This window comes from Rhinoraja longicauda, chromosome 5 (assembly GCF_053455715.1).
Source record: "Rhinoraja longicauda isolate Sanriku21f chromosome 5, sRhiLon1.1, whole genome shotgun sequence".
NCBI lineage: Eukaryota > Metazoa > Chordata > Chondrichthyes > Rajiformes > Arhynchobatidae > Rhinoraja > Rhinoraja longicauda.
The window spans coordinates 15,106,383-15,131,778 of NC_135957.1; the positions used below are offsets into that span (position 1 = coordinate 15,106,383).

General features: G+C 42.8%; 1 protein-coding gene across 4 annotated transcripts in view; it reads right to left on the bottom strand.

Annotated features, from left to right (window-relative positions):
• cul9 (cullin 9) overlaps positions 1 to 25,396 on the bottom strand; it is a 131,540-nt gene that overhangs the window by 12,734 nt on the left and 93,410 nt on the right. For all 4 annotated transcript variants that reach the window (XM_078398942.1, XM_078398943.1, XM_078398939.1 and 1 more), the window contains 12 exons: positions 22,751 to 22,880; positions 22,168 to 22,370; positions 18,750 to 19,015; positions 14,701 to 15,064; positions 13,910 to 14,050; positions 11,976 to 12,140; positions 9,434 to 9,597; positions 8,844 to 8,937; positions 7,958 to 8,032; positions 6,028 to 6,138; positions 3,698 to 3,815; positions 1,847 to 1,980 (listed from right to left, as the gene is read on the bottom strand). In XM_078398942.1, coding sequence (XP_078255068.1) covers positions 1,847 to 1,980; positions 3,698 to 3,815; positions 6,028 to 6,138; positions 7,958 to 8,032; positions 8,844 to 8,937; positions 9,434 to 9,597; positions 11,976 to 12,140; positions 13,910 to 14,050; positions 14,701 to 15,064; positions 18,750 to 19,015; positions 22,168 to 22,370; positions 22,751 to 22,880 — 1,965 coding nt within the window. The remainder of the gene's footprint in view (positions 1 to 1,846; positions 1,981 to 3,697; positions 3,816 to 6,027; positions 6,139 to 7,957; positions 8,033 to 8,843; positions 8,938 to 9,433; positions 9,598 to 11,975; positions 12,141 to 13,909; positions 14,051 to 14,700; positions 15,065 to 18,749; positions 19,016 to 22,167; positions 22,371 to 22,750; positions 22,881 to 25,396) is intronic.

A 25,396-nucleotide genomic window follows, 5' to 3' on the forward strand; every position in this document is an offset into this window, starting at 1 on the left:
ATCGAGATGTAAATGTCTCCACTGGAGCAGATTGTGACTTCTGTGAATATGGGGCACCTGTTCCACTATATTAAACAAAGATCTGGTGCCCGTTCAAATTTCCAACAATATTAAGCTTTGGGGGTAATTGAATAATTTCATCCAGTTCCCACATCACCTATCAATCAATTTAATTTCAGTTTACAAGGTATACACAACCAAGCAAAAGCAGTCCAAAATACGCAATTTTCCCATTGACCGACAGAAATGCAATACTTGCTCTTTCACCTCTTCCCTTCCCACCATCCAGGGATCCAAACAGTCGTTCCAGGTGAAGTACTGATTCAATTACACTTTGATTCATTGTAATAGAGTCATAGAACTATACATTACAGAAACAGGCTCCTCGACCCATCAGAAAACAATTATCCACAACTATCCTTGGACTCCTTCCTCCAAGCCAAACTACCGATCCGTAGTTCCCTGGCTTATCCTTGTTGACTTTTTTGAATAACAGTATAACATCCTGAACTTCGCCTGCAGCTAAAGATGCAGGTGAATATCTCTGCAAGGGCCTCCGTAATTTCCTCCCTCGGTTTCCACAAAGTCGGAAGATATACCTCGAGCCAGAGTCATATGGCATGGAAAAAGGCCCTTTATCGACATTAGACAATAGGTGCAGGAGTAGGCCATTCAGTCCTTCGAGCCAGCACCGCCATTCAATGCGATCATGGCTGATCACTCTCAATCAGTACCCCGTTCCTGCCTTCTCCCCATACCCCCTCACTCCGCTATCCTTAAGAGCTCTATCCAGCTCTCTCTTGAAAGCATCCAACGAACTGGCCTCCACTGCCTTCTGAGGCAGAGAATTCCACACCTTCACCAATCTGACTGAAAAGGTTCTTCCTCATCTCCGTTCTAAATGGCCTACCCCTTATTCTTAAACTGTGGCCCCTTGTTCTGGACTCCCCCAACATTGGGAACATGTTTCCTGCCTCTAATGTGTCCAATCCCCTAATTATCTTATATGTTTCAATAAGACCCTTTGGCCCTCCCATGCCGAGCAAGATGTCCATTTGAACATTCTTCTGCTTCCCACAGTTTTGCTCTGACTCCCCCTCCCTGGAGCAAGTATAAAGTTCCCCTAGTCCTCACCTTTCACACCACTAGCCTCCGCATCCAACATATTATTCTCCATCCACTTATCACTTGCCAGTCTTTGCCCTACCCCTCTTTACCTGCTTTCCCCTCCAACTAAGGAAAGGTTCCAACCCAAAGTGTCATCTGTCCATTTCCCTCTACAGATGCTGCCTGTCCCACTGAGTTGCTCCAGCACTTTGTCTTTGCTCAAGATCCTCGCATCTGCAGTCTCTTGATTCTCCATCCACTCTCTTTTTGTAGCCTCTTGCACGGTTATAATTAGGTTAATTTCATCTTTCATTTGGGCACAGTACTTAATTCACAAACTTCAGGTAACATGCTTTCTGTGTTTCCATTGGAACTGGCCAGCTTTTCTGAAGGTCAGTCATCTCTGTATTTCCCTCTCCAATTAGCATGGCCTGATCTGCATGACATTTCCCACAGCTCTGTGTTTCACAGTTTTTACATTCCTTTGGGCTTTCTCTCTCGAACAGCTTTCATCATATAACTTTGTTCTAAGTTCGCAGGGTTCTTAGAACCCTTTCTAAGGAAGGATTAGCTCTTCTGCATAATTTCAACTGGTTAAGTGCAGTATTGCTTCTGGAGGGAGCGCATCTGCTAAATCTTCCTGCCTGACTTGGGAAGACAGCAAGGAAAAATGTTCCTATTCCAAAGGAAAACTTTCAAATTTAAATCACACAACTGAACATCTGTCTGTTTTGATTACCTGTGTTGAGTGCTGGAGGATAGCAAGCAGTCTTTCTTGTATCCTGCGAATCAACTCCAAACCAGTGTTCAAGTGTTGCGGTTTGAGAAGGCGAATGCAAGAAGCCAGGTCCGTGCATTGCAACAGGGTTTCCTCTGAGAGAGACAAAGTGATGCTTCAGATAGATACCAGATCTTCAATAGATTACAACACGACTTTGCACAATCAAAAGTTGTCTGAGTGGTTTGTCTGGGACTCTAACTTAGTCTGGAATTGACTCTGTGCGCCCCTGGGCTCTGCAACGGTTGTACCTAGATTTCAGGGTCACCTGACTTGAGTGCCTCAGATTTGACTTCACTGGGGAATGGGTTTCAGACCCCTCTGCCACTTACCTTGCCCAGGAATTCCATACTGTCCATGCAGTGAATTGTGAAGCCCTCAGGTTGTACGGCACAATCAGGAGAATGTAGCATTTTGGCAGACCTTGCACAGTCATAAAAGGCTCCGAAGAGTACTGTTGCACAGACATACCTCGGAGTACAAATACATATCATATCATATCATATATATACAGCCGGAAACAGGCCTTTTCGGCCCTCCAAGTCCGTGCCGCCCAGCGATCCCCGTACATTAACACTATCCTACACCCACTAGGGACAATTTTTACATTTACCCAGCCAATTAACCTACACACCTGTACGTCTTTGGAGTGTGGGAGGAAACCGAAGATCTCGGAGAAAACCCACGCAGGTCACGGGGAGAACGTACAAACTCCTTACAGTGCAGCACCCGTAGTCAGGATCGAACCTGAGTCTCCGGCGCTGCATTCGCTGTAAAGCAGCAACTCTACCGCTGCGCTACCGTGCCGCAGTTCATAGTTCCCTGATAGTGGTGATACAGGTAGGCAGGATGGTGACACGCTTGCCTTCGGCAGTCTGGGCATTGAATACAAGAGTTGGCATGTAAGAGATGTAAGTGAGACCGGCCGGATGTCATTGTTAGAAAGGGTGCAGAAAAGACATAAGGATGTTACTGAGCCTGGAGGGTATTGTTGGAAGGAAAGACTTAATTTGAGGTGGGGCTATTTCACCTGGGGGAGGGCTAGGTATTGAGGTGTAACTTTATAGAATTATAAAATCATAAGGGTTACTGATAAGCTCAATAGCCACAGTTTTTTCCCCAAGGTGGAGGGGTCGAAAACTAGATTTAAAGGGGGGTTGAGAGGTAAGTTTTTCCACACAGAGGATGGTGGATATGTGAAACAAGCTGCCTGGGGAATTGGTAGACAGTTATGATTTCAACATTTAAAAGATATTTGGGCAGATACATGGATCAGAACGGTTTAGAGGGATATGGGGCAAGTACAGGCAAATCGTATTAGTTCAGGTAGGCAACTTGGTGGATATAGACAAGTTGGACTGAAGGGCCTGTTTCCATGCTCTATACCTCTGATTCTATGACATGGGGTGTTCACAATTTGGAAGCATGAACCTTTTATTTGGTCGGACTAAATTTTCAGATGATCTATTTTTAGTCTCTAATCAAGCTGCCAACAAATGTACATCTTTTCATAGAACACAGAACAGTATAGCACAGAAACAGCCCCTTCGGCCCACAATATCTGTGTGCATCTACCTCCACCAGAACCCCTGACAGCGCATTCCAGGCATCCACTACCTGTGTAAAATAAAACCTGTCCCACACACTTCCTTTAAACTTTGACCCTCTCGTCTTTAACATTTCCACCCTGGGAAAAAAGTTCATTTTAAAAGGAGATATTTTCACAGATTAGACATTTTTTATCTAAATGCCTTTTCTTTCTTTGTAAATTTTACCAAAACTTGTAAACTTCAAGGCTGACTTGGGACTCACCAAGTAGGATCTGCAGGGCATTTGTGTGCAACTCCAAATTCTCTGTCTGCTGCTCCATTATATCCATCTTCTCTGTGTCCTGATTATAGTAACTGTACACACAAGAATAGGCCAATACCTGATAAAACCAGACACAACCAATGTTGAGCTAAAAAAAACACAATTCCAGTCATAAAACAATATTTACCTTCACTACTAGTGGTTGCACATCAGGGCTCCTTTCCACAACCCTTCCACTATGGAAGTGCAGGAATAATGCGCAGCAAAAAAACAGCAGTCAATGTCCTGGGAAGTGGTCTCACGCATCTGGCCCTCGCCCTGGCCAGGGATTGGCGATGGACCCAGATGCAGGGTATTGGAGTTATGCAGAAATAGGCACTTAACCTCAATTCACCAATGCCAATCAATTTACCCATCTAAACTGGGTCCCATTTGCTGTATTTGATCCATGTATCTCTAAACCTTTCTTATCCATGTCCTTATCCAAATGTCCTTTAAACATTGTTATTGTACCTGCCTCAACCACATCCTCTGGCAATTCATTGCATATACGTATTATCCTCGATGTGAAAAGTTGCCCCTCAGGACCCTTTGATTGATTGAATTATTGATTAATTGAGTGAACGATACACCTGGGAATCGGGCCTTCAGCCCAGAGTCCACACAGACCATTGATTACCCATTCACACCAGCTCTACTTTCACATTCACTTTCTACACACTAGCTGCAATTTAATGAGTCCAATTAATCTACAAATTAAAAAAGATAACTGCCTGTTAGTCTGCTAGGCCAGTTTTAGAAGCAGTTTTTATAATCCCTCCTGCTGGTTACAAATGGAATAACAAATTGATAATTTAGGTGAGCATCACAAAATATTTATTCCCAGTTTCATGTACATTCTGGACTAAATAATGCATAGTGCCGTGTTGAATAAAACAGCCATCCTCAGATCATGTTTAATGATATGTATTTCATTGTTGTTTGCTTATCTGCAATACAAGAGGCCAACGATAAGGACATTTGGATATTAGAAACTCTCCAGAACTAATCTGTGCTCTCTTCTGTCTGTAGCCTTAGCTGTGCATTGACAAAGCGATAGCAAATGCTGAGGCTTAACACGAATATCCTGTATATATGCATCTCTGATAAATAAATACATTGAATTGCCTTAATACCCTGCTTTCCATAGATAAAGAGCAAAAGATTTTCATTTACGAGCATTAAAGCAGGAAGTTGGAATTTCCTTGGTAGTTTTCTACATCTTCATTCTATAACCTTGCATGGTGATTGGAAACAAAGGTCCCCAAATCAAAGGCTGTCTATCTATCAATAGGAAATTCTACAATTAATGGCTAGAGTTTGGGATGTTCCCTGGCAGTCGGATAAGAGTGTGAGAGCCCTGGAGACATGCAGCAGAAAGTAGATTAGTGTGTGGGTGGAAAATGCAGGGAGTGGGGAGAACAACAAAACAGGTCAAATGCCTTAAAGGAGATTGTTGAAGGGGAGAGATTGCAGGGGAGTACGGAGCATGGAGAGTTTGCAAGGGGATATTGCAGAGGAAATAAATGGCATGGGTGAAAACAGTAGAAGAGACTATAGGGGATGCTATGCTATGGGGCACACAAAGCCATGCTGACTGTCCTTAATCAGCTCTCATCTTTCCAAATGGATGTAGATCCTGTCTCTCAGTACCTCCAATAACTTTCCCACCACTGGTGTTAAGCTCACTGGTCTGTGGTTCCCAGGCTTTTCATTGCAGCCTTTCGTTTATTGCATCAAGGAACATGCCTTGGTGACATAATGTCATAATCATAATGATCATAATCATAATTTATTAGCCAAGTATGTTTTGTAACATATGAGGAATTTGTTTTGCCATACCAAATTAAAAGCAACAGAACACACAAAATACATTTTAACATTAACATCCACCACAGTGACTCCTCCACATTCCTCACTGTGATGGAAGGGAAAAAAAGTTCAATCTCTTCCCTTCTTTGTTCTCCTGGTCTAGTACCAGTCCTGGTGATGGCAGTTTCCCAGACTAACTATGGGGGAGATGTAGTGCGGAGACCAATCCCACGGGGATATCAAGAGCACAGAACCAGTCTGGGTTGGGGTAGTGTCAGGGTCCAGATAATGGTTCGGGGAAGTGTTGGGGTCGAGTCCTGGGTTTAAGGTAGTGTCTGGGACTGGAGTAGGGTTTGGAGTATAATATCTGGGACCAATACTGGGTTGGGATACAGTGTCAGGCAATCCATGGCCACATTGACATTCGATGCTAAGATGGAATGAAGAGAATAGTAAAGAGAGATGACCCATGCTCTCACCTTCCTTGCCTGAGCAAGCATCTTACATGCATCGATAACAAATGTCAATGATTTCATTTGTAATGCTTCATTAACTGCAGAGACTTTCGCTTCCAAATTGTTGGCAAAGTCCTAGAACCACAAACAAATATTATTTTGAAATTATTATTCATCCACAAAATTTCCAATGAATGATTATCAATAATTACAGTAGGATCTTGATCAGCTGAGCAAGTGAACTGAGAAATAGCTAATGGAGTTTAATGTAGACATTGTATTTTGGGAAGTCAAACAAGGGCACGACCTTCATAGTGAATGGATGGGCCCTGGTGAATATGGGAACAGCAGAAGGATCTAGGAGTACAGCTACATTGCTCCCTGAAATTGGCATCACAGGTAGATAGGATGATAAAGAAGGCTTTTGGTACATTGGTCTTCATCAATCAGGCATTGAGTATAGAAGTTAGAAGATTACGTTGCAGTGTACAAGATGGTGGGGTGCATTTGGAGCACTGTATTCAGTTTTGGTCATCCTGGATGGATGTCATTAAGCTTAAAAGAGGGCAGAGAAGATTTACAAGGATGTTGCCTGGTCTCGAGAGGCTGAGATATAGGAAAAGGTTGGGCAGGCTAGGACTTGGAGCACAGGAGGCTGAGGGGTGATCTTATAGAGGTGTATAAAATCGTGAAGGTAATAAATCGGGTGAATGCACAGAGACATTTACCCAGGGTAGGGAAATCAAGAACTAGAGTACATAGCATCAAACTGCGACAGGCAAGATTTACTAGAAATCTGAGGGGAAACCTTTTCGCTCAGATGATGAATATATGGAACAAGCTGCCAGAGGAGGTAGTTGAACAGGTAATTTTAACACCATTTAAAAGACACTTGGATGTACATGGATAGGAAAGTTCTAGTAGGATATGGACCAAACGCAGGCAAATTACGAGACTTCTTGGTCACCATGGAAGAGTTGGACCGAAGGGCATGTTTTTGTGCTGTATGACTTTATAACTCCTGTGGATTTCTTAATATGGATGGACAGGCAGCATATGAATTTGACCTGTGTACCTTCAGATATAAACTAATAGATACTCACCCGTCAGGTATGTCTTTCTGCGCTAAACAGGATTAGGTTCCCTGTAACTGATTAACCCAACAACCATACCTCTACCCAGCCAATCACGGCCCATCCTGGCAGCAGAGGCAAGAGTAGTGGTAGTTGGCATCCGTCCATCTGTGAGAGATGATGGTGCGGCTTTGACGTTGTCCTGGTTGGAGACGGGAATGTTTCATTTGTCGTTGCATTGCCTGCTGTGGCTGACTAAGCCAAGCATATTCTTGACAGGCAGCCCCTTCCCACAGCTTCCACAGATGAGGTTGTCTGGCCGTTGGACTGGGGAGTGTGCTGCTGCCGCCATTGACCATTTTATGACATTGAAGCCAGGCCTCCAGGGTTTTGAGCCACCTCCACCTTCCCCAGTCATCCATCCATGTTTGGTTTCTCCAATGTAGAGCAGGCATTGTAAGCCCAAATGCAATAAATTAAATTAGAAGAAGCGCCAGTGAACCACTGTCTCACCAAGAAAGACTGTTTGGATCCCTTGATGATGGAAAGGAAAGAGACGAAAGGGCAGTTGCTGCATGCCCAATAGCCACATGGGAAGGTGAGAAAGAAAATGGAAAAATGAACCGGGGAATCACAGAGGGATTGGTCCCTTGGGAATGCTGAAAGGGGAGAAGAGGGAAGAAGATGCACTTGATGGTGGTGAAAATTACAGACTATTTCCTGAAGTTTGATGCCCAGAAGTGTGCAAGGACACTTCAGATGGATTCTGCAAAAGCACCTAAACCCCAGAGCAATGTTCCTCCTGTTCACTGGCCAACTTCTCAAGGAGAGAGTTTGTCACATTTTATCTCAGCATTGGTGCATAAGCTGAGCACACTCACCCGTGCTTGGTGGTGAAAGGTGCATCTCTCATTATAATCGTGAAATCGCTTCTCTTGCCTTGCTGCTTTACTGACCTGAGGAAATATAAATATCTTTCATTCATTGTTCTTTATCTCTCTACATCATTGTCTATATCTCTCGTTTCCCTTATCCCTAACCAGTCTGAAGAAGGATCTCGACCCAAAACATCACCCATTCCTTCTCTCCAGAGATGCTGTCTGTCCCGCTGAGTTACTCCAGCTTTTTGTATCTATCTTAGGTTCACCAAACTCCACGCTGACCATCATTCACCTGTTCACCCTAGTTCTATGTTATCCCACTTTCTCATGCACTCCCTACAAACTCGGGGCAATTTACAGAAGCCAATTAATCTACAATTTACATGTCTTTTGGACATGGGAAGAAACCAGAACATCTGGACGCAAAGGGAGGCAACATCCGAGGTCAGGATCGAACCCGAGTATCTGGTGCATTGCAACAGATCTGCAGTGATCTCAGTTACTCTGGGTTTTAGGCTCAGCAGGGAGTGACTAACTAGCTGGAAGTCCACACCCAATTATTTTAGCTTTGGTCTTGATGCACCATTACTGACTCAAAAAAGCAAAGTGCCAGGTACCTGCTACGGTCTGTTCTAGGATATGAAACAATATGGGAGAAAAATAGGAAATAAATAAACACTGAATAGAATATGAAATGTAAATCTGGATTGGAATCATGGTAGCTATTTTTGTAATAAGCGGTCAAATTCTCATAAAGACTTTAAATGTTAAAATCAAAAAGACTGTGTTCACTCACCACCATCCCAACCCTTCACCCTCATTTACAGCTAAGGAAAACGCATGTTACCGTGGCTTGAAACATTCTGGTGATGGAGAGTGATCTCACCATGGCTGAACAGTTGTAGTAATCTTTGTGTGTTGGTTTCCATGGCTTCAAACACCGCCAGCAAAATCCATGATTACACTTGGCACACGTCATACTGTTGAACACATAATCAGACGCAAAAGACTTTATGGAAATTTGATGTCAAACTCCCTTTTATCACATGATTTTTCACTGACTCGTTGACAGTTGTTTACAGAAAACTAGATTGTGTCTAATTAATACAAAATGGAAGAGTAACTCAGCAGGTCATGCAGCATCTCTGGAGAACATGGATGGGCAACATTTCGGGCCAGGACCGTTCTTCAGGCTGATTGTAGTAGGGGTGATAAAAATGCTGCCTGACCCGCTGAGTTACTGCAACATTGTTTTATTGCTCAAGACTGCAGCATTTACAGTTCCTTGTGTCCATTGTGTCGATTTTTGAACAAGCTTGTGTGGATTCAGAGAAATCAGAGTAGATGTGTAGATCAGCATGATCAAGTCAATACAGGGTGGGGAAAGAGTGGAGAGAAGAGGGAGAGCTGGCTCAATGGGTTGAATAGTTTTTGTTTAGCATCAAATTCAAAGACCTTATCTCTTTAAAGACTCACTGGAGGCAACCTTCATTCTTCTCAATCTGTGCATGGCAACTTGGACATCGTTTGGAGATGAGTTTTGCGAGATGCTTGCTTTGTGCTTCCATGGTCATTCCCTCATAGTACCCACCATCATCCATCCACTGTGACATGTGGCTGCAGCTGGCCGGGTAGTGAGCCTAGAACATGAGGGGAAGGGAGGCAGGGTCAGAGCACGCTTGCTCAGAGGCTCCAACACCTCAATTTAAAGGGACATCTATTGGGTTAATGCACCGCTGATGCACGAGTTGTCAACACAAATTCATTCTGACTTAAACAACTTTAGAGTTATTAGAGTAGAACAGAAAATGATTTTCTTTAACCTGAACATTTCCAACATTTTGCGTTTTATTTCAAATTTCCAGTCTGCAGTATTTCACAAAATAGCAAAGAGATCACTGCTGATACTATCCTGGCTCCAATCCCACTTTCCTGCAAGTTTCCAGAAGGCCCTCAACTTACCCATCTTCCAACAATCTACCTCAGAACAATTTATTCAATGATCAGGCCTCCATGGCTCTCTAGGGTAGAGAATTCCAAAGATTCACAACCTCCAGACCCTTGTTCTGAAATTATTGCTCTTATTTACCAACTAACCCAAGAGGAAACATTCTGTCGGCAATCAACATATCAAACACCCCACCATCACCACAACTTTATGTTTCAATAAGATCCCGTTTCACTAATCTAAATGAATATCAGTTTAACCCGTTCAACCTTTTCTCATAAGATGACCTCTTCTTCTCAGGATTCAGGTAAACTGCTTTGAACTATGTAATATGTGCTTTCTTAATTAAAGCGAACAAAACTGTACAGTTTCCAGGTATGGCCTCATCAAAATTCTGTAACAAGTCCTTCAGCCTGAAGCCAATAGCCACGTCACTATTTTCTTTGGAACAGAATAGATTGAGGGGACATTTAACTAAAACATGTAGATAACATCAACCTTTTTGACAAATCACGCATAAGGGACCAAACAAGGAAGCAGAGAAATACCCCATTTCCTAATAAATAATTAGGGGATTACACTTTATTTATTCATTTTCTGTTTCTGCTCCTCGCTTGCAAAGCCAACACTTACTGTCCATCCTTTACTGAATGGATTGCGAGGCCATTTCACGGTATATTTATTTCAGAGTCACCTGCATGGGGTAGGTCTGAACACATAGGTTAGCCCAGCTGTAGATGGCACATTTCTTTCCTGGAGAACTTTAGTGAATCAGAAACGGGATTTGATCAAAACCTTTCACCCAATGACTTTAGGGGATCTGGAAATCACCACACAAAGGTAATCATCATCGCATTTGAAACATATTTGGATGATCACTTGAACAATTATAATCTACAAGAGCCATGGCATGAGATTCACCTCAACAGCTTCATCTTTAATCAGCAACTTCTCAACCTTTCTATGATGCAGGAAAAAGCAGGTTTCTTCAGATAAATTCTTCAATAAATGAGCAATTCTTCAATAAATGGGCAATAAAACTCCATTCGTAGCCAGTACCCCAAATGTCCCTTCCGGGTTGTGTCCGTGTCAGCCACGGCTCAAGGAATCAGTCATGAGTCCTGGTCCCCATCATCTCTAATCACATGCTGGAGGATAGACAACTAGTGATGTCCATCCTGGCTAAACAGCCAACAACATGCTTAGGTGAAACTAGCTACTAACCAGTAACTAGACTTAACTGGGATAGAGGATGGCCATACCCCTGAATGCAATGAGTACCATTAGAAGTAGTAATATATGATAAAAGAGTGGAGAAGAACAGTTCAAAGCCATTGAGGCTGGGTAACAGAGAGTAACAATTCAATTTAATTAGAGTGCAAGGAAAGAGAGACAATTATTGAAAACTGATTCTTCGGGGAAGGACTCAATAGAACTGTCTGGAATCAGGGTCATAAGGAATAGGATTAGAATTCGGCCCATCAAGTCTACTCCGCCATTCAATCATGGCTGATCTATCTCTCCCTCTTAACCCCATTCTCCTGCCTTCTCCCCACAACCTCTGACACCTGTCAGAATTGGGAAATTCAGTAACATCCTATTTGGTTCAGTCCAAACTCAGCAATCTTCACAGACAGAAACCATGCACTCCGAGTACAAGGAGAAAGAACTCTCATTACCGCCCCTCACAAAGCTGCTTCTGTCCAAAGGTGTGAAATTTTGAAATTATATTTTACTGATGTAGGAATTGCTGACAAAGCCAGTATTTATTTCCCATGCTTAACTACCCTGGCGAAGGTGAGGCCAAGCCACCTGCAGTCCAACTTGTGAAGGCAGTCCCAAGGATTTGCACTTCTGAAGTGTAATTGCTTATGTAATCACGCCCAGCCCGGCCAGCCGGTGTTTTTATTTGACAGCTAAATAGTAGCCGAGACTCTAAAGAGAAATCTTTCAAATTCATTGAAGGGTTCTTAGTTTAGCATCCCATCCAAAGTGGATTAGATCCCACAGTGCGACACACTCTCTGTCTGGATTTTAGGGAGGCAATGACCATTAGTAAAACATGCTTACCTCAGGGAAATTACAGGAGAAGCAAGAGGACCAGCAGCACTTGGAACAGGTACCAATGCTCCCAATCCCCTCCTTACACAGGATCTGATCACAACCCTGGGGATTGGTGCACCATGTCAGGTTTGAACAACACTCCACATAGCCACGCAGTAGTGTTTTTGAATACTGTAGAAAAAAGATAAAAATTAGTGTCTGAAATCTCAGGGTTGACAGCATCAGTCTACAATGTATTGAATTTACTGCCATTTAATTCACCCTAAATTCTAACGATACCCTTTGTACAGATTTTAGACATTGCTTTGCCTTCCAGGTGTTTGCTAACATTAGAGAATTAGTCCACATCTTCAAAGTTAGAAATACTTTACAATGGATATGCTGGGTGAAATGCTGGGTACCAGCAGAAAATAACCCCAGACCTCATTACATTCAAAATTGCTTTAAATTAGCTTATACGAGTCCAATTAATTTAAATGTTGGCATGTAAATTAATAAAACCTACTGCAGTATTTTCGAAGAATCTGGGAAGAGTTGATGGGAATGTGAACAAAATAATTTATGGGGAAAATGAGTGAAGACACAGGTTGCGGCACAGTGGCACAGCTGATACAGTTGCTGCTTCACAGTGCCAGAGACCCAGGTGCAATCTTGACCTTGGTTGCTATCTGTGTGGAGTTTGCACATTCTCCCTGTGACTGTTTAGTTTTTAGTTTAGAGATACAGCGCGGAAACAGGCCCTTTCGGCCCACCGGGTCCACGCCGACTAGCGTTCCCCACACATTAACACTATCCTATACCCACTAGGGACAATTTTTACATTTACCAAGCCAATTAACCTACAAACCTACAAACCTGTGTGTCTTTGGAGTGTGGGAGGAAACCGAAGATCTTGGAGAAAACCCACGCAGGTCACGGGGAGAATGTACAAACTCGTACAGACAGCACCCATAGTCGGGATCGAACCCTAGTGTGAATGGGATATCGATAATAAGCATTGACTACAGTTGGCCGAAGACCTGTTTCCACGCTGTTTCTCTACACTGGAGCAGTCAATGAAAGTGTTTTGAGGGCAGTCAGTATTACGGTGAAGAAGGTCCTGATATGCATGAAGGTAAACAAATCTCCAGGACTCGATGAGATATTACCGAGGACACTGTAGGAAGTTAGAGAACAGGTTGCACATGACCTGACTGAGATTTGCGAGTCATCATTATATGGGTGAAATGCTGGAAGACTGGAGGATGGCAAATGTGGTGCCTCTACTTAAGAAAGGCTGCAGGGAAAAGCCTGGGGACTACAGGCCAGTGAGCCTGACATCTGTGGTCAGAAAGTAACCAGAGAGTATTCTGAAGGATGTTTGCAGCTCTAATAACTCTCAAGGAACTCAACATTCAGGATCCCTTCCACTGTCATGTACAGCAGTTTGAATGCCACCATTTAGGAAGTGTTGCTTGCTCAGACATTCTTCACAGCACCTTTTGACACCAAACATTGGGACCATCGGCAGGAAACTGCAAACTATGGGGTCAGATCAAAGAGTAGCAAAGTTCCCAGGCTGGGTCTAAAAGTCTTCAGTCTGAAGAAGGGTCTCGACCCGAAACGTCACCCATTCCTTCCCTCCTGAGATGCTGCTTGACCCGCTGAGTTACTCCAGCATTTTGTGTCTACCTTCAAAGTTCCCAGGTGATATATCATGTAATTCAAATATGTTGCTGCTACTTTCCAATCAAAAATACAAATAAATAACTGAAAGTTTCACATATTGCTTACTGCTATTAATAATCCACAAATCCTTCATTCTTGGAAAGCATGCAAATAAAAAGTCAGTTTTGCTCTTTCTTCCTCAATATGAAATTGCAAGATTGCTTGGATTGTGTGTTATCTGAATCACCTTTCTCCTTTCTTTTTATTTGATTGTTGACAAATTAATTTCTTACCTTGGCTGCAATCTCACTATCGCATATGATCGAATAGATAAACTCATTGGTTGGCTGTGCGGGACAGTCAGAGATTGGACACGTACAATTCTGCACCAAGTTCTGTTCAATCCTGGTTATTAAATACTCTCTCCAGCAGGACTGAGGGCACAGAAAGATGAAGAATACGTCAAAATACAACCAATAACCCAAAACGGAGTCATCATCCTGCTTCATTCACATCCTACAAATCAGTGTCAAGGACTAATTGCAGGTATCAGAAGGACTGTACTCACTAACCTATGAGTAAAGGAAACAGAATAGACCACTCAGCATCATGTCTGCTCCACCATTCCCCAGGATCATGGCTAATCTGACTGTAAACTCAACTCTACACGCCTCTACCTGTTGCAACATTTCACCTCCTTGCTAGTTAAGTTTCTATCTACCTCTGCCATAAAGTTATTCAAAAACTCTGCTTTCCATTGCAAATCAGAATAGCGTCATCTATCATAAATGGATGATAAAAGTGACTGCCGCCGCTCGAGGAATCATCCTCTCCATGTTCACTATCAATCTAGTCCCATCTCTTCTAAACTCCATCAGTTACATGCCTCACCTGCCCAACCTTTTCATTAATACACAGGCTTCATAAGCCCACACATTGTTACATATCCACCACTTGCTCTCTCTTTCGTCTCACTGGTATATTGAACCTTTGCAAACCTTATGCCTTCGCCCAGCTCTCTGACAAAATGCCACCGAGCTGCAAACCGGGGATAGATTCTGTAGTAGAAAAGAAGAAAACTCACCTTACAACAGTAGTGCATGCAGCAGAGGGTGGGAGCAGATTCACCATCATTAGCAAGCAGGTTTAGACAAACAGGGCACTGGGTCACTGGGCTGCTGGGAGTTTGTGGGTTCCGGACTTTAAGACCTGCCATCACCAAGAGGACCTCGTGATCTTCAGCGTATCGCTGGACCAGCAAGTCAACATTCCACTTGCTGTGCATAAGCAAATGTTGTGCTACATCGGTGGAGATGGTGAGTGTGTCCGCTACCTGCAGCACAGTCTGGACTATCAATTGCTGCACCTCCTCTTGGCTCATGGTCCCCCCCATTGACATGAGCACGGTCTCCAGCGCTCCTTCTTCTGCACACTGTGATCCGTCAAAGCTTAGAATAAACCAAACAAAAAAATAGTTTAACCTAGGAGCACTGAATAGTCAGCACAGAGCCCAAACCATCTGCCACATTTATTCAAACAACAAGCAGAATGGATTTCAATGCTGGATTTTAAAAAGTGCAAGATGTTGCTAATCTGGTGCCCCATCCATAGGCTCAGGTGGTTGCATGACCACCTGCATGAATGGTCTCAACATCCATTCCTTTTCTATCACCACCGTTAAAACTGATCACAAAGTTCAATGCCATTTATGCTAACTTGATTTGAAGTGTGGGTGTCAGACTGCTTTATAAACCAACATTACTACATTGTTAACCATTGCCAGTGAAGCACACTGAGAGATGAAAGTGTGCTTCATAAATTCTCTTTCTCTCTGACAAGTATGGATCGTGGGGCAATTGTGAGACTATTACTGGGACTGAGGTGGTTCACATTTGCTTTGGAGTCTGAGCTAAAACATCGTAGATCAACCTAATGGAGCAAATGAACTCCAGGTTCATCCAAAGTTTTTGTGAGTTGTTCTCAATTGGGCCAATAACAAGAGTGCTTTAATTAGGCTCAGTAATAGAAAGTGTTAGCATGTGGATACTGGACAAGTCTAGAAACTGCTTCAGCTTCACAGGAGAAACTTGCAAGGGATAGAATACTAAGTGATATTTTAATACATACATCAGTGATTAAGTGTGTTGACCCACTAGACACAGGTGCAGGCAAGTCTTTAATGGACAAGATTTGAGTTTGCAGTTAAGGACAACAGCAGTACTGTGACAGCACAAGGGAACCGTAAATGGAGCCACGGGTTGGATCAAAGTGTACTTGATGTATGTGATTTAATTGAAATAGAGGATATTTATTCACAAAATGCTGGAGTAACTCAGCCGGTCAGTCAGCATCTCAGGAGAGAAGGAATGGGCGACGTTTCGGGTCGAGACCCTTCTTCAGTCTGAAGAAGGGTCTCGACCCGAAACGTCGCCCATTCCATTTTAATTCTCCAACATTTCCACTGACCACCACAACCTCAGATTATACTACTGGGCACAATTAACTGTTGTCAATTAACCTACAACACAACAAATCTTTGGAATGGGGGAGGAAACCAGAGTATCTGAGAAAACACATATGGTTAGAGGGAGAATATGTAAACTCCACATAGATAGCACTAAAGGTCAGGATAGAACATAGATCTCTGGAGTTGTGAGGAGGCAGCATTACTTGCTACACCATTGTGCTGCCCAGTTATTCAGTCTGGATTCAAGAAAGATAAGTCAGAGTACCTTTTTAAAGCAGAGACCAGAAAGCGTTTATGGGTAAAGTGATTTGGGATCCAGGTTTATCCTCCACGACAAGGGTTGGAATATAAAAGCAGTTCAACTGTACAGAGACTCGGTCAGATCCACCTGCATGGCTACAATCAAGTTGGGGCATCACATCTCAAGGATGATATATTGGCCTTTGCATCGATAACAGCGCAGAGCAAACTGTTAAATAGTGGAGATTGGCTGCTTGAACTTATATTTACAAAGCTGGAGTGATCTAATATCTTATAAATGACACACGGATACGGGTGATCCAGCCAATTCCTCTGATCGGGCAACAGTTATTTAAAAAAATCAGTTTTACAAGAAACAATCAATCAGCACAAAGACAAAAGGAAAAGCCTTAACTGCAGATCCAGCATCAACCGAAATTATCTGGACCAATATTTTAGTTAGACAGAGCATTACTGTGATGGCACAAAGAGAGGAAAATGGAGGTAAATGGAGCACCGGGCACAATCAGACTGAACACAAATTTGTTGAAACTACAAGTGGGTCAATCCCAAACATATTATGCCCTCCAATGGTCAAAACCGTCTCCCAACCTTCGACGCCATGATGAAATGCTGCTGTGACGTGATATTGAGGAGTCCCACAGAATTATGCTCAAAGTTACGGAAAACTTGTAGGGAAGAAACTTGATCATGCTCATGGGCTGGTCTTGATCATGCTCATGGGCTGGTCTTGATCATGCTCATGGGCTGGTCTTGATCATGCTCATGGGCTGGTCTTGATCATGCTCATGGGCTGGTCTTGATCATGCTCATGGGCTGGTCTTGATCATGCTCATGGGCTGGTCTTGATCATGCTCATGGGCTGGTCTTGATCATGCTCATGGGCTGGTCTTGATCATGCTCATGGGCTGGTCTTGTTTCAAAAATCAAATGAATGGTGAAAGAACAATATCTGCATTATGTAATTCCCCCAGATTGACACCCAACCCACAACCTTTGAAACCTGTAACAAATGTGAGGATCTTTGGAATCAATGCCCTGGAAAGAGAGATCATATCTAATCTATCTTAGCGACTACTAAAATAGAATAAAACAAGAGGGCAATTGGATGATCAAAAATTTGTGAATAACATTTTATTACATCACTGGTTGAAACAATCTAATTCCAATTACTAGTACAATCTGGTTATGTGCTAATACGACCAGTTTTGGCAACCAGGTTTAATAAAGCAGTTACATCATTCCTGTTTTTATGTATTTTCTTTTTGGCTCCCGAAAGCATGTATCCAATCCATCTCAGTGAAATTTTCCAGATACAATTTTACTCCCAACAGTAGTGGTGACTCTGTCAGGTCTAACCAATTACTCACAGCAGGACCCCAACTCTGTATTGTGCATACCTTGCAACTCGTGCTTATTTTAGCAATCAACCGGGCTGTGAGCTGAAGTAGCAATAGAGATCATGCAGATTACCAATTGCCCTTCTCAGTTTATAAACTTGAAAACCGGTCTATCCAAACAGCTCTGCTGAGTTTAATTGGTATGTAACATAGTTATTTTGTTTGTGCCAAATTAGCTGATTTCTGTGAGCAAAGGTTAGAGAGAACATCATTCCAAAGTTTCCATGGGGAGGAGGAGAATAAACAAGATATCCAGTGTTTCCACTCATGCATGAAGAATGATGGCTTGCTCTTGGTACTACAGGGATGAAGACACTGTCAATGCGTACCTGGCACACCACATTTTTGGCACGTGAGAAATGGAAAACTTTTCATCTCCAGGTATCAATTGGGCTATTGGATGGAAATTGCCTGCTCTATTCTAGGGTATATCATACTGGACACTTGACCAGTTTAATACACACAAATCAGTTTTCTTATGATTGGCAGTGACTGGTCAATTAGTCTCAAGGTAAAATGAGTCTCCATTAACAAAGTAAAAGCTTGGAGTGTGTACACCCCGATCAGTTTCAAACCTGTCTGTCTGTCTGTCTGTGTCTGTCTGTCTGTGTCTGTCTGTCTGTGTCTGTCTCTCTCTGTCTGTCTGTCTGTCTGTGTCTGTCTCTCTCTCTCTCTCTCTCTCTCTCTCTCTCTCTCTCTCTCTCTCTCTCTCTCTCTCTCTCTCTCTCTCTCTCTCTCTCTCTCTCTCTCTCTCTCTCTCTCTCTCTCTCTCTCTCTCTCTCTCTCTCTCTCTCTCTCTCTCTCTCTCTCTCTCTCTCTCTCTCTCTCTCTCTCTCTCTCTCTCTCTCTCTCTCTCTCTCTCTCTCTCTCTCTCTCTCTCTCTCTCTCTCTCTCTCTCTAAGTTTGTTAGAAAAGTTGAAATCTGGTGCAAAAGGCAAGTAGTCAAAGTCACACAGTTGCCGTTAATCAATATGTAGATGTGGAACACTGGTATTTTGGTGTTACCTAAATAATGATAGATTCTCTTTATCATTGTTTTTTCTCGTGGCCTTTGAATCAAGTTTTCGAAGCATTATTTGTGCCTGCCCTTTTCGTGGGGTTGCTGGATCCTCAAGCACGTACTCCAGAATGTGAGGGTTGTCCTCGTTGCGTCTGATGTAACCCTTGTTGATAAGGTGCATGATACAGGACAGAACATCCATATTGCTGCAATTAGAGCGAAGTAATTTATTCCCTGCATTCAATTCCTGGTTCTGACACTTGTCGATCACCTGCAAAAGATTCAGTGACCCAATGTTAGTAATAGCTTTGAAACTACAGGTCTACTCACTTATCTAAAATAGTTCATTTATTCTGAATAAACTGTTGTGTCAAATTGGTGGCTCATTCCTGAATGTTTCACAAGGCTGAACTCACCCATTCCATCCCCTGTTAACAGAGTTGTTCAGTAAATAGTCCAATGTAATGTGAAGCTCAGTGGGAAAAAGAATCCACAGTACAACTTGGTCTTGAGTGAACTGCTTTCAAACAAGGAACAGCATGAAAGCCCAGGAGTGGAATTTTTGCCAGAATTCCCAGTTTGGTGAAAGTGTGTATTTTGGTCCAGCTCGACTGACACTCAATGTCAAATGCAATTCTTGGCTACCTGTGTGAGATAGTCGAGAAAAATTGATGCCAATGGAGTAGGATCTATTCATGGAAGTGGGCACTCCCTCAGGAAAGCTGGGAAAATAACAGCCTTCATGTGCTTTCTAACACCATAGCTGAGGTAGATAATCTCTGTCTAAACTTTCACCTCTGCTGCTCCAAAATGGAAGGTGTGTGATGTAAAATGGAATACAAGTCTCCCTGGGGAAGGTACCATTCACCACTTGCTCCACACTTCATAATGTGTTGTGCTGAAATTATGAGCTGTCGCCTCTGCCTCTCTCGGCTTCACACAACCTAACACACAGCAGTTATCTGCAAAGTTTAAAACATCAGCAATACTCAAGCTTATTGGGAAAGCTTTACATTTTGGTTAAAGATTGCACCAATAGCAGGAGGTTATTTCATTTCAAGGAAAAGGGGAGAGAGAACAAAGGTAAAATATTGGGATGAGTAGGGGATTAAGAAATAGGGTATATTAGACTGATGTTTAGAGTTAGGGTGGCACAGCAGTAGAGTTATTGCCTTACAGCACTTTCAGCGCCGGAGACCCAGGTTCGATTCCGATTACGGGTGCTGTCTGTATGGAGTTTATATGTTCTCCCCTTGGGTTTTCTCCGAGATCTTTAGTTTCCTCCCACCTCAAAAGATGTACAGGTTTGTAGGTTAATTGGGTTTCTATAAATGTAAATTGTCCCTCGTGTGTGTAGGATAGTGTTAATGTGTGGGGATCGTTGGTTGGCGCAGACTCAGTAGGCCAAAGGGCCTGTTTCGCAATGTATCTCTAAACTAAACTAAAGACGATAGTCGTGAACCACTTTTTATAGTTCATGGTATCATCATATATCTACAATCCCATGGTCACTTTCCTTTAAGACAATGAAGAGTGCAAGAGGGCATCATGTCAGGTATAGTACCAAACGTACTCAGAATGAGGAATCAACCTGGTGAAACAATAGACAATAGGTGCAGGAGGAGGCCATTCGGCCCTTCGAGCCAGCACCGCCATTCAATGTGATCATGGCTGATCATTCTCAATCAGTACCCCGTTCCTGCCTTCTCCCCATACCCCCTGACTCCGCTATCCTTAAGAGCTCTATCCAGCTCTCTCTTGAATGCATTCAGAGAATTGGCCTCCACTGCCTTCTGAGGCATGTGCTGGAATACAGGAGCCGGAGGAGTGTTTGGTCGTGGAATTTTACTGTAGGTGGCAGAAATTGCCAAGAATGATCAGTTGAATGTGGAGACTGTTGGGCTGAAACTGAGGACCAAGTAAATCTTATTCTTAAACTCTTTAGGAGGGGAGGGTTGAGAGTGGAGGTGCGGGAAATAAGTGAGATGTGGTTAAGGGCTTTTGAAGTAATGGTGGAAGGGAAGCCATGGTTAGGAGGGATGGAAAATCTCATAATTTGACCATACACCAAAAATGGAGAAACTGTGAGAATGGAGTGGATTCCTTACAAAGTAGGGCAAGAAGAAATTTAGTCAAGATAACAGTTCGAATCTGTGGGCTTGTAATGGATGTTGACACAAGGAACTACCAATGCTACCACAGGTATCACAAAACTACAGATGCTGGTTTACAAAAAGAGACACAACGTGCTGGAGTAACGCGCTGTTACTTCAGCACTTTGTGTCTTTTGTAATGTATGTTTAGCACTGAGCAATCCTCTGAGAAATCCTGAAAGGGAAGATGGTCCACGTCAAATGTGAGAGCAGAGTAGAAATCAGCAGCAAAATTAATGACATTTTGGAATTCTACACAAGTGCAGTAAGTAGAACCAATACAACAGCCGACAACAGGAAGAATTGTAGGAAGGGCTTCAGATAGACTGAAACGAAGGTTGCTCCACATATTCCACGAAAAGACAGGTAATTTGGACATAGGCAAGCTCCCATAGCTACTGGAGGAACCAAGTGGATTTGCAGCCTTTGGAATTCAATACCCATTTCAACAATTTCTATTATGTCTGAACTGGCTAGTTCTGCTTAGATTATTCATCTGTAATATTAGCTCAGTTTTTCTTTCTCCATTGGTACTGCCTAAAGTGCTGGACATTAGCTGCAGATGACCTGAAGTACAAACCTTTTATCAGTTTCAGTTTAGTTTATTGTCACGTGTACCGACATACAGTGAAAAGCTTTTGTTGCGTGCTATCCAGTCAGCGGAAAGACAATACATGATTATAATCAAGCCATTTACAGTTATAAGTTCCTCTTTATTTTCTCGCCAACTTCCCTCAATTATCAACCAGTCATCAGTAGAACCTCTTCTTCAGACCCGAAACATCACCCATTCCTTCTCTCCTGAGATGCTGCCTGACCTGCTGAGTTACTCCAGCATTTTGTGATAGCCATCAGTAGAATATCCCCAGTGCAACCGTACGAGAGATATTCCCTTTGTTATATGTAGGAAGGAACTGCAGATGCTGGTTTCAACCGAAGATAGACATAAAATGCGAGACAGGCAGCATCTCTTGAGAAAATGAATAGGTGACGTTTCAGGTCGAGACCTGAAGTCTGAAAAAGGGTCTTGACCCGAAATGTCACAATTTCCTTCTCTCCAGATAGTACCTGTCTCGCTGAGTTACTCCAGCATTTTGTGTCTATCTTCCCGTTGTTATATCTATCTTTCCCCACACTCATTCTATAATTTATAACTAACTTCTTTTCTCGTTTTCATTTCCTCCACCTCAAACATTCACTGTTTCTCTTCCCACACGTTCTGCCTGACCCATTTACTTTTTCCAGCATTCTTTTCTTTCAGCATAATTACCTTGAAGACAAGATTATCAATATGAAGTTCTTTCTCCAATTTCATAATCTGAATAATCACGCAATAGATAATGTTCCTCTTGCGTTCCAATGTGCTACCGGCATCTTCGTCCACATTTAAATAAGTTTGCTTTGGCAGCAGTGAGCAGTGCTCTTTATTTGCTGATCCTCTGGCCAACACCATATTATTTAACCTCAAGACCCCTGGAGAGTAAAAATATTGAAAATGGTTATCCCAACCAGCAACATATCCTTTGCTACATCCCACATATCCCAAGGGTTTCAGGTCTTGATTAGACATACATAATTATTTTGACACAGGGGGCCATTTGGCGCATCAGATCTATGTCGATTCCAGGTAAGCAATTCAATCAGTCCTCATTTCCCTTCGCCTGATCACCCCGTACACCCGCAGCTTGCTGGAGAAAAAAGAGATCAACTCTACCGCCCTCATCAATCTTGTTCCTTGAAAATTTAAAATACTTTTCTTATGGAAACACAACATATTCTGCAATGTAAGAACACCATGGTAGATTAATCCCTATATAATGAGCAGAAATTATAGAGTGAGGGCATGTATATACCTTTGAGACGATCTTGATCAATGTCCTGTTGTATGAGGATATGATTTTCTCCAATCAGAGGTTCTAGCGCATGTCTGATCAGAACTGGGGATAAGCCTGTCGATTTTACAATGGTCTCCACAGAAACATCCTTGCAGATGAAAATCAAAAAAAAAGTTAGAAATCTTTTGGATCACAATTATCTTCAGCCCATCGTGTCCCTGCAACTCTTCACATGCCAAGTTATTTAATCCAATAAGGTCATAAGTAATAGGAGCAGAATTAGGCCATTCGTCCCATCAAGTCTACTTCGCCATTCAATCATGGCTGATCTACCTCCTACCCCCATTCTCCTGCCTTCTCCCAAGAATCTATCTATCTCTGCTTAAAAAATATCCATTGACTTGGCCTTCACAGCCTTCTGTGGCAAAGAATTTCACAGATTCACCACCCTCTGACTAAAGAAATTCCTTCTCATCTCCTTCCTAAAGGATCATCCTTTAATTCTGAGGCTATGACCTCTAGTCCGAGACTCTCCTACTAATGGAAGCTTCCTCTCCACGTCCACTCTATCCAAGCCTTTCACTATTCGGTACGTTTCAATGAGGTCCCCCCTCATTCTTCTAAACTCCAGCATATACAGACCCAGTGCCGTCAAACACTCATCATAAGTCAAGCCACTCATTCCTGGTATCATTCTTGTAAACCTCCTCTAGACCCTCTCCAGGGCCAGAACATCCTTCCTCAGATATGGTGCTCAAAATTGCTCACAATACTCCAAATGTGGCCTGACCAGCGCCTTATAGAGCCTCAGTATTACATCCCTGTTTTTGTATTCTAGACCTCTTGAAATAAACGCTAGCATTGCGTTTGCTTTCTTTACTACCAATTCGACTTACAGATGAACCTTTTGGGAATCCTGCACCAGCACTCCCAAGTCCCATTGCACCTCTGATTTCTGGACTCTCTCCCCATTTAGAAAATAGTCTATGCCTTTATTCCTACTACCAAATGCATGACTCCACACTTTGCTACACTACTATTCCATCTGCCACTTCTCTGCCCACTCTCCCAACCCGTCCAAGCCCTTCTGCAGAGTCCCTACTTTCTCTGCCCTTCCACCTATTTTCGCATCATCGGCAAACTTGGCCACAAAGCCTTCAATCCCCTCATCCAAATCATTAATATACAACGTGAAGAGTAGCGGCCCCAGCACTGACCCCTGCGGAACTCGGCTGGTCACTGGCAGCCAACCAGAAAAAGTCCCCTTTATTTCCATTCTTTGCCTTCTGCCATCCAGCCAACCTGCAATCCGTGCTCGAATCCGCCCTTTGATACCATGGGCTCTCATCTTCTTTAGCAGCCTCATGTGTAGCATCTTATCAAAGGCCTTCTGAAAATCTAGGTGAACAATGTCCACTGACTCTCTCTTTCCTACTATTTACTTCTTCCAAGAATTCCAGCAGATTCCTCAGGCAAGATCTCCCCTTCACAAAACCATGCTGACCTATTTTATCATGAACGTCTAAGTACTCCGTAAGCTCATCCTTTAAAATGGACTCTAAAATCTTGCCAACCACTGAAGTCAGGACAACCAGCCTATAGTTCCCACTATTCTGCTTTGCTCCCTTCTTGTACAGCTGGATAATATTGACAATTTTTCAATTGTCTGGAACCACTCGTGACTCTTGTGATTCTTGAAATATCACTATTAGTGCCTCTACAATCTCTAAAGTCACCTCTTTCAGAACCCTAGGGTGCAGTCCATCCAGTCCAGGCGACTTATCCACCTTCAGCCCTTTCAGTTCCCAAGCACCCTCTCCATAGTAATAACCACTTCACTAACTTCCACCCCCTGACTCTCTTGAATTTCAGGCACATTGCTGGTGTCTTCCACTGTGAAGACTGGTGCAAAAAAGTTATTCAACTCATCTGCTTTTTTTTATTCCCCATTATCACTTCTCCTGCATCATTTTCCAGCGGTCTTTCTTACTCTTTATATAACTGAAGAAACTCTTGCTATCCTCTTTTATATTATTAGCCAGCTTACCTTCGTATTTCATCTTTTCTCCCCGTATTGTCTTTTTCGTTACCTTCTGTTGTTCTTTAAAAGCTTCCCAATCCTCTGGCTTTCCACTAATCTTTGTAATGTTATATGCCTTCTCTTTTAGTTTTACACTGTCCTTGACTTCCCTTGCCAGCCATGGTCGCCTCATTCTCCCCCCGAGAATCTTTCTTCCTATTTGGAATGAAAAGATCCTGCACCTTCCGAATTATTCCCAGAAATTCTTGCCATTGCTGTTCCAATACTTTGCTGTTTCCCTATAACTCTTGAAAATGTACCATGTTCTATGATTTTCCCAATTCAAGTCAAGTCAAGTTTCAAGTCAAGTTTATTCTCTTTTGAAAGTGACATTATATTTGAGTCATAAAGCTATATAACATAGAAACTGGCCCTTTGGTCCAACTCGACCTTGCTGCCCAAGTTGCCCATCAGCTCGTGCTACCTGTCTTTGTCTGGCCCATCCCCCTCCAAATCTTTTCTATTTATGTAACTATCCAGTTTTTAAAAAAATGCTGTAACTGTACCACCTCTACCACTTTATCTGGCCGCATGCTGTGCTTACATCGCCTATTTTCAGATACAAGGGTGTTGGGCATCCTACG